Below are 12209 nucleotides of genomic sequence, written 5' to 3'. Positions count from 1 at the left end.
ATCAATATTAAGTAAATACAATTTTTTAACAAAAAACCCCAAATCACTGTCCAAGAATCAATATGTACTTTAAAAAACATGCTGAAATTATTTTACTATAATGGATTTTAATACACCAGACTAAATACATGTTGGCTACATCACAATCACCTTGATAAAGGCCTAACAAATGAATACACCTTGGAAATTTCCTGCTTTCATTCTGATTATATTATACTTAATTTTTTGTTTCATTAAAATATACCAGTAATTTAATTTGTGGAGCCACTGCTCCTCTCAGGTTCCTACTTCTTGACACTGTATTTCATATAATGTTCCTTCATATCTGATAGTAGACAATGTCTATTCAGAAACCAGCCTTGTTGCTTAACCAGTGCTACAAGTGTACAAATTGGGAGTGCTCTACAAGGAAAGAAAGGGTGTGGCAAACTAAAGTTAGCCACAACACCTAACACAGAATCATAGAATATGTCCAGAACTTCTATAATGTGAATATTCATCACCCACAAGGTGAAAAAACACCAAAAAAAGAAGAATTATTTTGAAAATGGCATGGCTTTTGCCAAATATTTATTGACATATCACGTCAATTCAGATGAGACAGATGTTTTAGTTGTTAATTCTGTGCCTTAAACAGTTTGCATATATAAAAATATTCCCCTAACTGAAATATTTTCTTCAGGGTATGATTTTACATGGACTCTCCTAAATGAATAATATGCTGGGAAGAGGATGCATCACCTTATTGTCATAGTTCACTGTTCCATCAGGAGTGGTAGCCATTATCTCTGGTGTTGAAGCACGTAAGTGTCCTGGGCTCATAATACTGGGTTTTGCTACTCCAAAACAGAGAATGAGATAGTTTCTCCACAAAGTAACATAGTTGTCACCACTGCCTGCTGTACTTGTTTTCTTTGCATTAACAGGAATACTAGAATTCAAAAAGAAATGAAAGTTATTAAAATATTTTCCTAGTCTTAATTACACACTATCTTAAAGAAAGAGGGAATAAAACATGCTGTGTAACCACCAGTTGCTGTTCAACAGGACATGATACAATGGGAAAAATCAATGAAACTCTAGTTTTATACCTTACAAGTTGCAATTATGAAACTCAAAACTGAATGTTTGGGTAGCACCCTGAAGGATTTACAGACTGACACTAAAACATGAGATGAAAAAAAATCTTGAATTAAAATCATACAACCCATAAAATGAAAGTTAAATGCAGGTTGTCACTTACTTTGGGTCCACAAGAGGCATTATCAACTGTAGCCTTGTGAAAGCGTATGGCCAAGCGTAGCTGAGAGCTGTAGGACAGTGTTTTGGCAAATTTTCTTGTCTAAGAAAACTGAAGAGACAGAGAACCCATGGGTCTTTAACAGACTGTGCAAATATCCAGACATGGGAAGGACTTTTCACATCATAATGGCTATTTACTAGAACAGCATTCCACTCCACCAGCCACTGCAAATCCACGCTGTGTGTTAATGGGATTGTTGTCTATGTAGAGAAAAGATAAAAATATCACAGTGACAGTCATTTATTTGTTCTCCCTCAGTGCTTGTCTTTAGTTTCGTGCTCCAAGGCCCACTTCTGTTGGATTTTTTAGACCAGCACTTTTATACCACTTGTCCCAATTGCCCTTTCACTCAGGAGGAGCTTTTTTCCAATGCTGGGAAGACTTACCTTGTTTTTCCCCTCTGGTTTTTCCTTAAAGCTCCTATCTACTGTGATGGGCATGATAACTTGCCCTTAAAATCTATGCTAACAATTGATCATGCTGATCAATATGATCTCGTGGTTACTTTCTACTCTCCTTGCTGCCTGCACTCATCCACTGCCTCTTGTATGAGACAGCAATCTGCAATAGATACAGACTGTCCTTATGTTCATTGTCTGAACAGCCAGACAGAACCTCAGCCCATGATTAAGACTCCTACAAGCTATGACAGTATGATAAATACCAATGCTATTAATAAATGTTCCTCAGAATTCATCAGGGCATTTGATTATGCATGTAGGGAATTAAGAGGCTGAAGCAGGCACTTAAGAAGTTTTAATCCACTTTAAAACCTGCTGCCTTCAGTAGCAAGTAGGGTCCTCATATCAACAAACCATTTCTGTACTGTAATTTAGATTTTGACTTAAGAAGAGAACATTGTGGAATGAAAACTTAAAACACATGTAGTCTGGCATCCTTATTATTCACTTATCAGACCTCAAATAGGATGTAACAGTTGCCTGCATCCTGTGTCTGCTACTAGAAAAGTAATCTCTACCACTCTTTGCTGTACTTACCAGAAACCAGGTACACCAGCAACACATTTGTTTTGCTGTATTATTAATGCACAGAATTAAAGTACAAAATCCAAAACTTTGCTTACAGAAACTGCAACACCCAAACCCAGGTCCTGTTATTTCAGCTGATTTTTTTTTAATTCCTGGGTTAAAGAATTGGAATGTCTCTTGCTTGCTCAGTTTCCAACCCCTCAATTTTCTTGTTTTCAGGTGCCCAACTACACCACCAGTTCAATGTCCCCTTCCTCTGGTGGCACATCAGACACATCAGGCCCATGAAAGAGTAAAAGTGGGGATTCACCCCAGCTGCACATTACTCTAGAGATTAGGGCAAGGTTTGTAGGGAGATAAAGCTTAATTCCTTCTGGAACAGATGGTAACAGTGATTTCTAAGTGCCCACACATGAGTTGGTGCTGGAAACACCACCTTCTCAATAGGGTTTTTTTTGGATGCAGGTCACACATCCAGAAGCAAGATCTAGGTAGCTTTGATTATAAAGGTAGTTGTTGGCTGTTTGGATTTTTTTTCCCCTATAGGTACTATCTTCTATATCCACAGTGTGCTTTTTTCATGGAACAGATTGTCTGGGACACTGTGGAGCCATGGAGATCTTGGGTAGATGGTTGGAGCCTTGAAGCTGTGTGATTCCTTTGATTTCTAGCAGCTTTGTATTTTAGTCATGTCTGATACTACTTATGTCCATGGGCTATGTAAACACTGGCAGTAACAGTAAAGTAGTACTTACTGAATCTGAAACAGCCACATGAATAAAACTTTCAAGAATAGAAGAACTCAACTGATCCATGACATCAATCATAGGCCTGTCATCATCCTGTATAACACAGAGAACACGAGTTAACAGCTCTCCTGACCAAATTATTTCCCTTCTTATTTTTCTGGTACATGAAACAGAACCACCTAAGAATTGTGACATAAATCTCAAATGGCAAGAAATATTAATTGGTAACTCTGGGTGCATGTTGTCTTTTTCATATTAAAGCTCAGAGGCAAGTCTAGGTTGTAGAAAACCCCAAATGACTTTGGGTAGCTGGTATCAAAAGACTGACAAATTAGCTTACTGTTGATTAAAGCATTCCTTTGCTGTGAACACACATATTTGTGTTCTTAGGCATTTCAGTGGCTCGCTGACCTGTGACTGCCAACACACAACATGACTCTCCATATTTCTATATCAATAAAAAACAACTCAGAGGTATTTACTATAGAATGAAAATGTATGTGAATAATCTTAAATGTGTATTATGCTGTGGGTTTTTTTTTGCAAAATGCTGTGCTACAGGAATGAATTTAATTTCCAATATAAATTTATAATCCTGACAATACAAAAAGGATCCAAAAGTTTTCCCAGTGTCTTTTGCAGCCACATCATGCCAAGATAAAATATTAAGCTGCTGTACATGTTTTCCTTCAAATTCCTGCATAGGGCATATGTTATTAATGTTACATTGTTGGGTACACAGAAAGGTCTCCAGTGTTAAGGCAAACAGAAATGGTAAGATGCTACACTGCAGCAATTACCTTGAAAGCAACTGTAATAGCAGTTTTTGAGCTTTATCTTTGGAACAATTTTAATTCAGAGTTCTAGAAAAGGGAAATCATACCTCTGCTTGGCCAAGGGCCAGAAATAAAGCACGGATCTCTCGGAGGATTAGAACAGCCAGCTTACGTGTGGCAACCTGGAAACTACACAGCAGAACAAGTGCAAATCCTTCGACTGCATGTAGGACATTGGAATAGGGGCTTCTTTCAGATTGTATCCTGTGGCTGGATCCATTTGGTATCAACTGCAGAACAGTGTAAGGGGGATAAAATTGAGTGATAGTGGCTGGAAACCAGGTCTCCAAGAAAAAAAGTCTATTTAACAAAGACATGTAAAGAAACAAAATCCAGAGCCCATGTAAATACTGAAGTAGAAGACTGGCAGCATTTCCTCAACCAACCAAGTTTTGTTGCTTTAAGTTACCTTGTTCCACAAAACCAATATATAAGCAGAGTCCTTTGGCCAAACCCCTCCCTCCAGTTTCCAATTCAACTACCCACTGAAAAAATAAATGGGTAAGTCAGATTGTGAAGACTTCACACTTTTTCTACTTCAGACCCCAAGTCCTTGGGTCCTTAGCCTAGTAGGTGGCCTCCAGAACCTCAGCCCATCTGTAATTTGTAACAATATTTACTGAAAAATATGTGAGGCTTTCCCTTTTCTGCATTTCTTGTAATACTATTATGGCTTATTGGTGGTCCTCTGCAATATAAAGCAGACATCATGCTTGCCCCAAGGCACAAATTTCCACTGTGATTGGGTTAGGAAATAAGAAGCCTGAAAATCATCTCTCATAGTGAAATTATCTGTGGGACAGTGCAGATGGGAGGCGCCCAAGCAAAGCTGTTCAGTTCCCAGGAATGTTTGTAATGCATGGAGACAGCAGGCTGTAGAAACAATTGGGTTCTTTGATGGTTTTGAATCAACCAAATGAAACGGCTACGGGAAAGGAAGCTCCACGTCACTCTGCTCAGTGTTCCCACTAGCATTATCAATCAGTTTCAGTCCTGGGAAAATGTCCTTCTGCCACATCTACATAGACATATTTCACTTTATGTGCTTTTCTTGATGTGCCTATTTCAAGTTTGACATGCATTCTCTTATGTTGCTCAACCAGGCTAACATCTGCTGTGTTACACAAGGACATAGCTGTCCTCAAAAGACAGCTGAACTAATTACCTTAAAAAAATCTTACATAGTGAATTCTTCTCAGGTGAGTAAATAAAAAATACACAAACCACAGCAATACCAAGCAGCATAATTTCTGCTTTCACTTAATATAAATGTTAGGACACAGATCTCTTGATTTCATACCTCTGCAGATCTGGTTTTTGCCTGTTCAGAAGCTTTCCCTGGAGTGTGTATTACAAGCTTCCATTGTGTAAGCAACTGTAGCAGCAACTTCAGTGAAGTATCAAGAAGGGTATGATGCATATCATTCACTTCACGTAGCAGAAAATTAGTAAAACCAAAGAGGACATCCTCCCTCCAGTCAACAAAGTCCACAAGTAGACCCTGAAGAGAATTCTGTGCAATGTGGCGAAGTTCATCATCCATATGGATAGACAGCCTGCAAGTAAAAGTAAGTGTCAGGTAATGACAATCTAAGGAGTGTTTATTGTGGGAAGGAGCATATGTTTCTTGCTAAAATAATGGGACAGAAAATTCCCAACGACAATCTAATTTTCAATGATGCTATCAGGGTTTTGTTATTACTGACCACAATTAACATCCTTAACGTGTTTTTATATGCTAATGCTTGCAACACCTAAAATATTCATGGATCCAAAAGAAGGTTTTATTCCACACCTGAAAGACAGTTATCTTCAAAGTACACACAAAGTACTGTGTCCAGTTCTGGGCTCCTCACCATCAGAAGGACATTGAGGTCTTGGAGCGAGTGCAGAGAAGGGCAACCAGGCTGGGGAAGGGGCTGGAGGGCAAATCCTCTGAGGAGCGGCTGAGGGAGCTGGGGATGTTGAGCCTGGAGAAGAGGAGGCTGAGGGGAGACCTTCTCCCCACCTACAACTACCTGAAGGGAGGTTGTAGAGAGGTGGGCGATGGTCTCTTCAGCCAGGGGACAGGAGATGGGACAAGGGGCAATGGCATGAAGCTGTGCCAGGGCAGGTTCAGGTTAGATGTTAGGAAAAGAGTTTTTCCTGAAAGAGTTGTCAGGGCCTGGAACAGGCTGCCCAGGGAGGGGGTTGAGTCACCTTCCCTGGATGTGTTCAAAAAAAGGGTAGATGAGGTACTTAGGGATCTGGTTTAGCTTAGGATGGGAATGGTTGGACTTGATTATCCTCAAAGGTCCTTTCTAACCTTGTGATTCTGTGATAACTCTGAATCTGGCAACTTTGCAATCTCCCCAAACCAACTAGACTTTCAATTTACTCACTTATAAATTAACTTCAATTTAGTTAGGATAATAAAAGGCTTGCAGGATACTACAGAATTTCAAAATGTATGTATTGATTTGATTACTTATGATATAAACACACCTCACCTGCCTAACAGTTAAAACAAATCTGTAGCCAAATAGTGAATCACAACTATTGAAAGCAAACCTTCGAAAGAAGTAAAAAGAAGCACTTGAATTAAAAAACTGCCTCAAGTTTTAAACAATTTAGGATTGGGAAATGGGGAAAACAGACTCATGACTTTCCATGCTTTTGAAAATACACTGGACACCCTGAAGTCCTTTTGAAAGACTTGTAGATCCCATTTTAAAATTGTATTTCCTTTTGCTTTTGCATCATGTTGTGTTTCTTTTCAACATAAAGATTCTTTATCCTTTGTTTTGACACAAAAATTATCAAAGCACTTCTGTATTGGTGGCTTGGCAGAATAAGTAAGTTCAGAGCAGTGTGTTCTTCAGTTTGTGGTTCGTTGCCTTTATGTTGCATTTTGTTTTAATTACCCATGAGACTGCAATTTTCTGTAGTATGTTAGAACTCATTTTCAAAGTATTTTATCTACATTTAATCTGCATAGCTGAAATTGAGGACCCATTTTAAAGAAATGGACAGAAAGCTAGGAGAAAAAACCCCAAACAGCCAAACAGAGTGCAACAAAATTGCATGCAGTTGGAAGTGTATGATGAGATTTGGATCATAACTAATTTGATTCATTATAGCTGCTTAATTGGGAGGCAGGGGACATTTCATTTAAGTCAAAGGAAAGCAACTGCCATGAAACTTCAGCCCTGGTGAATATGACTCCAAAAATAACTGTTATGCTTTAATAACCACATGACTTTCTATATAAATTTGGAAACAGTATTTTGTTGTGCTAAAAAAAAGGACCATTTTTGTCTCCTCTTTGGAATGCCAAAACCAGAAAAACAAGTGAAGCCCCTGGGACTATGATTAAGTCATCCATGAAACGACTTCCACAATGACACAAAGCAATAACAGAAGAAGAGGATACAAAAGACACATGTCCCCAAGCCCAAGTTACCGCGCAACGGCGTTAGCAAATGAGACTGAATCCAACCCAAGAGTAAGAATGCATCTATGTATTTCCACTCTATGACAGGCAGCTTGAGGAAGCAAGTAAATGTTAGTTTGTTTGTTTGCACTTGGGTCAGTTAAATTTAAGACCTACTTGGGAATTTTTAATGAATGGTTTCAGTGGGCAGTGAAAGGGCAAAAGGTACTTGACATCTGCTTGATGGTTTATAATTTGGATACAGCTGTCCTGGAAGAAAGTCTAGCTGCTGAGTTACAGACTCCTCCTGGAAAAAGCTAAAGGACACATCTGTTGTCAGGATGAAAAATTCAAAATCAAACTGTGAATAAAAGAACCCATTAACCCAAAGACGTTGTTTTGTTTTTAGTGAAAAGACAGTATTTAACAGCTTTCCAGCCCCACACAAATCCCTGGCTGAAGAAGCTTCTCAAGTTCTTTTCAAAAACAGAGGTGCTGAAATGTCAACTCTTCAAAGATTTTTTACCATTGCATTGATTTTAGTTCATGAACCAGAAAAGACACGTGATGCAGTGTTCCGTGGAACTGCTGGGACTACATTTTCATAACTGGGAGAAGTGGTATATCTGGACCCATATGTCCATTTCTCACAGTCTGAACCAGATAACCCAGCAGACCTACTGCTTGCATTGTCACAGAACAACAATGACCCAAGAAGTGCTTACAAACTGCTTGTGGCTAAAGAATCACAACTGAACTTTTCTGCTTGAAGTTTAATGATAGAATATAGATCAGTGGTTACATTGACAGTTGGGAGACTTAAGGAGGGAAGCACCAATTTATGAACTTTTCTTTGCCCTGAGAAGCTGTGGGTGTCCCATCCCTGGCACTGTTCAAGGCCAGGTTGGGCAACCTGGTCTAGTGGAGGTGTCCCTGCCCATGGCAGGGGGGCTGGGACTGGATGGTCTTTGAGGTCCCTTCCAAGCCAAACCAGTCTGTGATCCTATGAAATCCACATTAGTGTCCAAACTCTCTTAATGGTAGTGATGGGTCTGACCTTGACAACCATCTGTGATTGAAGAGCTGTGACCAGAATGGATATGTGCTCTCTCCCACCTCAGTTAAGGCCATTACTTCGGATAGAAAGCTAGTTAAAATATGGGATTAAAGGAAAACATGTCCTTTTCATTTCCCTTAAGCAGAACTGATGTTACTGTTTAATATGGTATCTGTATAATTTGATAATCTAATGATCTAAAATAAACAACCCACTACTGATTTATAGCCAAGGATGTAAACAAGGAAATTAACCTGGCCACGTACCACAGCAGATCTACCACTGGCTGCAATTTTGGCTTGTTTGGCTGTCTGCACTCTTTACTGCCAGCAGAATTAATTGTTTCACTGTTTAAGCACATCACTGGGAGCTGGGTGTTCATAGAGCAGAAAAATCTGCTTTTCATGTGACCCTCTGCCTCCCACACCTGTCGCTCCTCAAAGAGACTTCAAAAGCAAGAACAGAGTTGCAGAGATTGCTTTGCCACAGTTACCTGAGAGCAATATGCTGCAAAGGCCTAGTGGATTCATTTACCACCATATTCCACTTGGATAAATAACACTACATCTTTGATGTAGATGCTAAAAGCTGGGATGCAACAGACATTTCTGCACTGACTGGTACCTGCTTTCCTAATTATTTGCAGTAAGTCACTGATTTGACATCTTGAAACCTAAACTGCTTTAGCAGTCATGTGTTGTAAACTACCTTTTTCAGTGAAGTCGACCTAGATAAACTCAATAGACACCCAAACAGGGGGAATATGAAACTTAAACATCCTTTATTTTCTGTTTTATAGGAAAAATTTTATTTAATTAAAACAATGATGATAATTTTTAAAGTATTTGAAAATATAGCACATCTAACACATTCTGTTTTATCAAACAGACATGTGAGAATCATAAATCAAAACTGAACAAGTATCTCTAATCTTTTCCCATTACACAGAAAAGAAGTTAACTCCTGTTAATTAGAGTGCTGTGATGGTTAAAGAAAGGCAATAAATGGTGAATATCATGCAAAATAATGAATATAATATACCCTGTATATTGATGGAAAAGAGTTCTGGATGACCTATTCTCTTATAAAATTAGGAGTCTATAATATAAACACAATGTCTGTAAAAAGATGTTAGAGGATTTCATGTCTTATCCATTATTATCAGGGTTTTTTTCATAAGCACAGGGTTTTGTCTAATAAACAGGCATTGACAATGGCAGGACAAGGGGGAATGGATTAAAACTAAAGGAAGGAAGGTTTAGATTAGATTTTAGGGGGAAGTTTTTTACAGAGAGAGTGGTGAGGGGCTGGAACAGGCTGCCCAGAGAGGGGGTGGATGCTCCGTCCCTGGAGGTGTTCAAGGCCAGGTTGGATGGGGCCCTGGGCAGCCTTGTGTAGCTCCAGGCCTGGAGGTTGGTGTCCCTGCCTGTGGCAGGGGGGTTGGAGCTCTGTGATCCTTGGGGTCCCTTCCAACCCATGCCATTCTATGATTCTGTGGTACTTGAGCAGTCATTTAATGCTTGAAGAGCTTACCTTGCCAGCAAGTCAATCAACTCGAGTTTTGACATCCCATCAGGAAGTAGGCGAGGAATGGCAGCGACACATGTCCTGAACAGATCGATTTTTGGTTTTCTTTCACCACTGAAAAATTAAAATAGAATTTTCACTAAGTTGAATAAAAAACTGTGTTAAACGATCCACCTACAGGTTTTGTTTTTTTCAGAAAAGGGATGGACATAATGCCAGAGGCCTAGTAAGGACATCAGGACAGAAAGCTAGACCTTACAAGTGAAATAAGAAGGAAACATGAATAAATGTTTCCATGGAATAAATGGGTTTGCTTTGGACACTTTTCATGCATCATGTCTATAGAGTGCTTGAAAAATCAGATATTACTGACTTATTTTTTTTCTCTCTGAGAACAACTGGCTGATATATCAAGATGGAGTTATAAAGTATGAGAGTTCCTCCATCAAAATTGGCTTCTGCATGATGCAAGATTTGGATGAAGCAATGAGGAAAGAGCTGGAGTGCTCCCCACCACAGTGCAGCTGTGTAACACCAACTGTGTAAAGCAAACAGCAAGATTGTAAGAAGCCCAGATAACAAGGCTGAAGCTTTGTACAGGTGCTCTCACCAGGGCACAGATCTGTGGAAATCACACATGAAGCATCATTTAGAGGTAGGTATGGCCACAGAGTTTCTGCTGATCCTTGCCTGATAGCAGCACTTTAGCAGCTGTTACCAGCTAAAACATGTTTTATTAGCCCCAGCCAAGGCTGTTCTAATCTGGAATAGCTCAACTGCTCCTTAACAGCCTGGGAAAGTGATTGAATCTAAAGTTCACCATGACCCAAAATCTAGGTTGGGAGTCCTTAAGTTTTCTAAAAGTAGCAAAAATTTCATCTGTTGATTGTTTTCACAACAGATGCAGTCTCTATCTGACTTGTTCCAAATTTTTCTGGTAAGAATGCAGACCAAAGGAGTCCTTCACACAGACCCCAAAATGTTAGGATTTATTTACTCATTTTTAACACAGTGATCAATTATTTTACAATGGAGTATACAGGAAATAACCAAAGCATAACAGCACTTCAAACAGTACAGTCTTTCCCACAATATTACTAATTATTAGCCTGTAATATGCTTTAGAGGAATCAAAAGATCAAGGTCACTATTCAAGGACCCAATTACAAACATGCAGAGAAAGACTGTTCCTGCTTTAATATGCTTCTGATTGAACTAGAAAACAATGGGGGGGGGGGAAGAGGGACACCAAGAAGCATTGTAAGCTACTTCACACCACACTTAAAATCAGTGACAGAACAGAAAACAAAGCTATCACCCTTGTCCAATGCCCCAGTTACTGCATTACTCTGCCTCTCTACCCAACAGAGGACATTGCATTTGGATACTTTACCTCTGTGTTCAGTCACAGAGAAAGTGTTAATGTAATACCATCTCAGAAGTCTAAAATAAGGTTTATAGATTAACAATGAGCATTCATGGAAATAATAGGTACAGAAAAGGCATAAACTGACACTAGGCTTACTTAATTCAAAGAGGTTTTTTAGTGAACAGCAGTCTTTCTCTTAACACCCTAAATACTTCCCAGCATGGATATGTATTACATTAATAAAATGATATGATTTAATCTACTGATTTACAATTGTACAATGAGTGGAAACTATTTTCACAATGAATTACCCCTATCTCATTGTACCTGTATCCTAACAGAAAGAACTTGAAAGAAGGTGTCAGCAATTGGCTTGAAAAAGAGTAAAATGCCACATCTCATTTGAGAACTTGGTTATAAACTTTGAGCCACTATTGCTAATGCAAATTTCATGAGTAACTACTGCAAAACATTGTATTTTTACAGTTGTAATCACTAAAGTGCTACCAGTAATTTTATCTGCAGGCAAACCAATGAGTCTTCCTTGCTGACCTGAAGCTGAAAGTGAACTTTGCTGTTTCCTTATTATAAAGGAAAGGGTAGACAGTTTGTGTATTTAAAATGGAGGTAAGTGAAATGAAAGTCTGAGAGGAAACTGTTATGAAGACAAATGAGTAATTATTTATAATTGGAAAATCTGTAGGTGCTCATTGGTTTATCAGCTGCTTGGAAGACTAGCAGGAGAAGATCCAAATCTGAGGCTCAAGTTTCCAACTTATCTGAGCTACCAGACACAGCATGAAAAGTGTCTGGCAAGGGGGGGCTCTAAGGGCTCTGCAGTCATCTCTGGCTGACTCATGATCCAACAGGATGAGCTCTGTGAACACAATGACATCTGTCCTCACCTGGAAGCTTCTGTTTCCATACAAGCAGTATCAGATTATGGTTAGGTACTGTCAGGAAAAAT

At 39.1% G+C, this 12209-nt stretch overlaps 1 protein-coding gene across 2 annotated transcripts in view; it reads right to left on the bottom strand.

The window, feature by feature from the left end:
• The window catches only part of FRY (FRY microtubule binding protein), a 179370-nt gene that overhangs the window by 86093 nt on the left and 81068 nt on the right, over window positions 1-12209 (bottom strand). For both annotated transcript variants that reach the window (XM_084279472.1, XM_084279471.1), the window contains exons 17-22: window positions 9880-9987; window positions 5178-5433; window positions 3925-4107; window positions 3048-3134; window positions 1244-1503; window positions 742-931 (exon numbers count right to left, since the gene is read on the bottom strand). In XM_084279472.1, the coding sequence (XP_084135598.1) occupies window positions 742-931; window positions 1244-1503; window positions 3048-3134; window positions 3925-4107; window positions 5178-5433; window positions 9880-9987 (1084 nt within the window). The remainder of the gene's footprint in view (window positions 1-741; window positions 932-1243; window positions 1504-3047; window positions 3135-3924; window positions 4108-5177; window positions 5434-9879; window positions 9988-12209) is intronic.

Source organism: Gallinula chloropus (assembly GCF_964237585.1).
Source record: "Gallinula chloropus genome assembly, chromosome: 1".
NCBI classification, from domain to species: domain Eukaryota; kingdom Metazoa; phylum Chordata; class Aves; order Gruiformes; family Rallidae; genus Gallinula; species Gallinula chloropus.
This window is presented reverse-complemented; position numbering and strand designations above follow the sequence as displayed.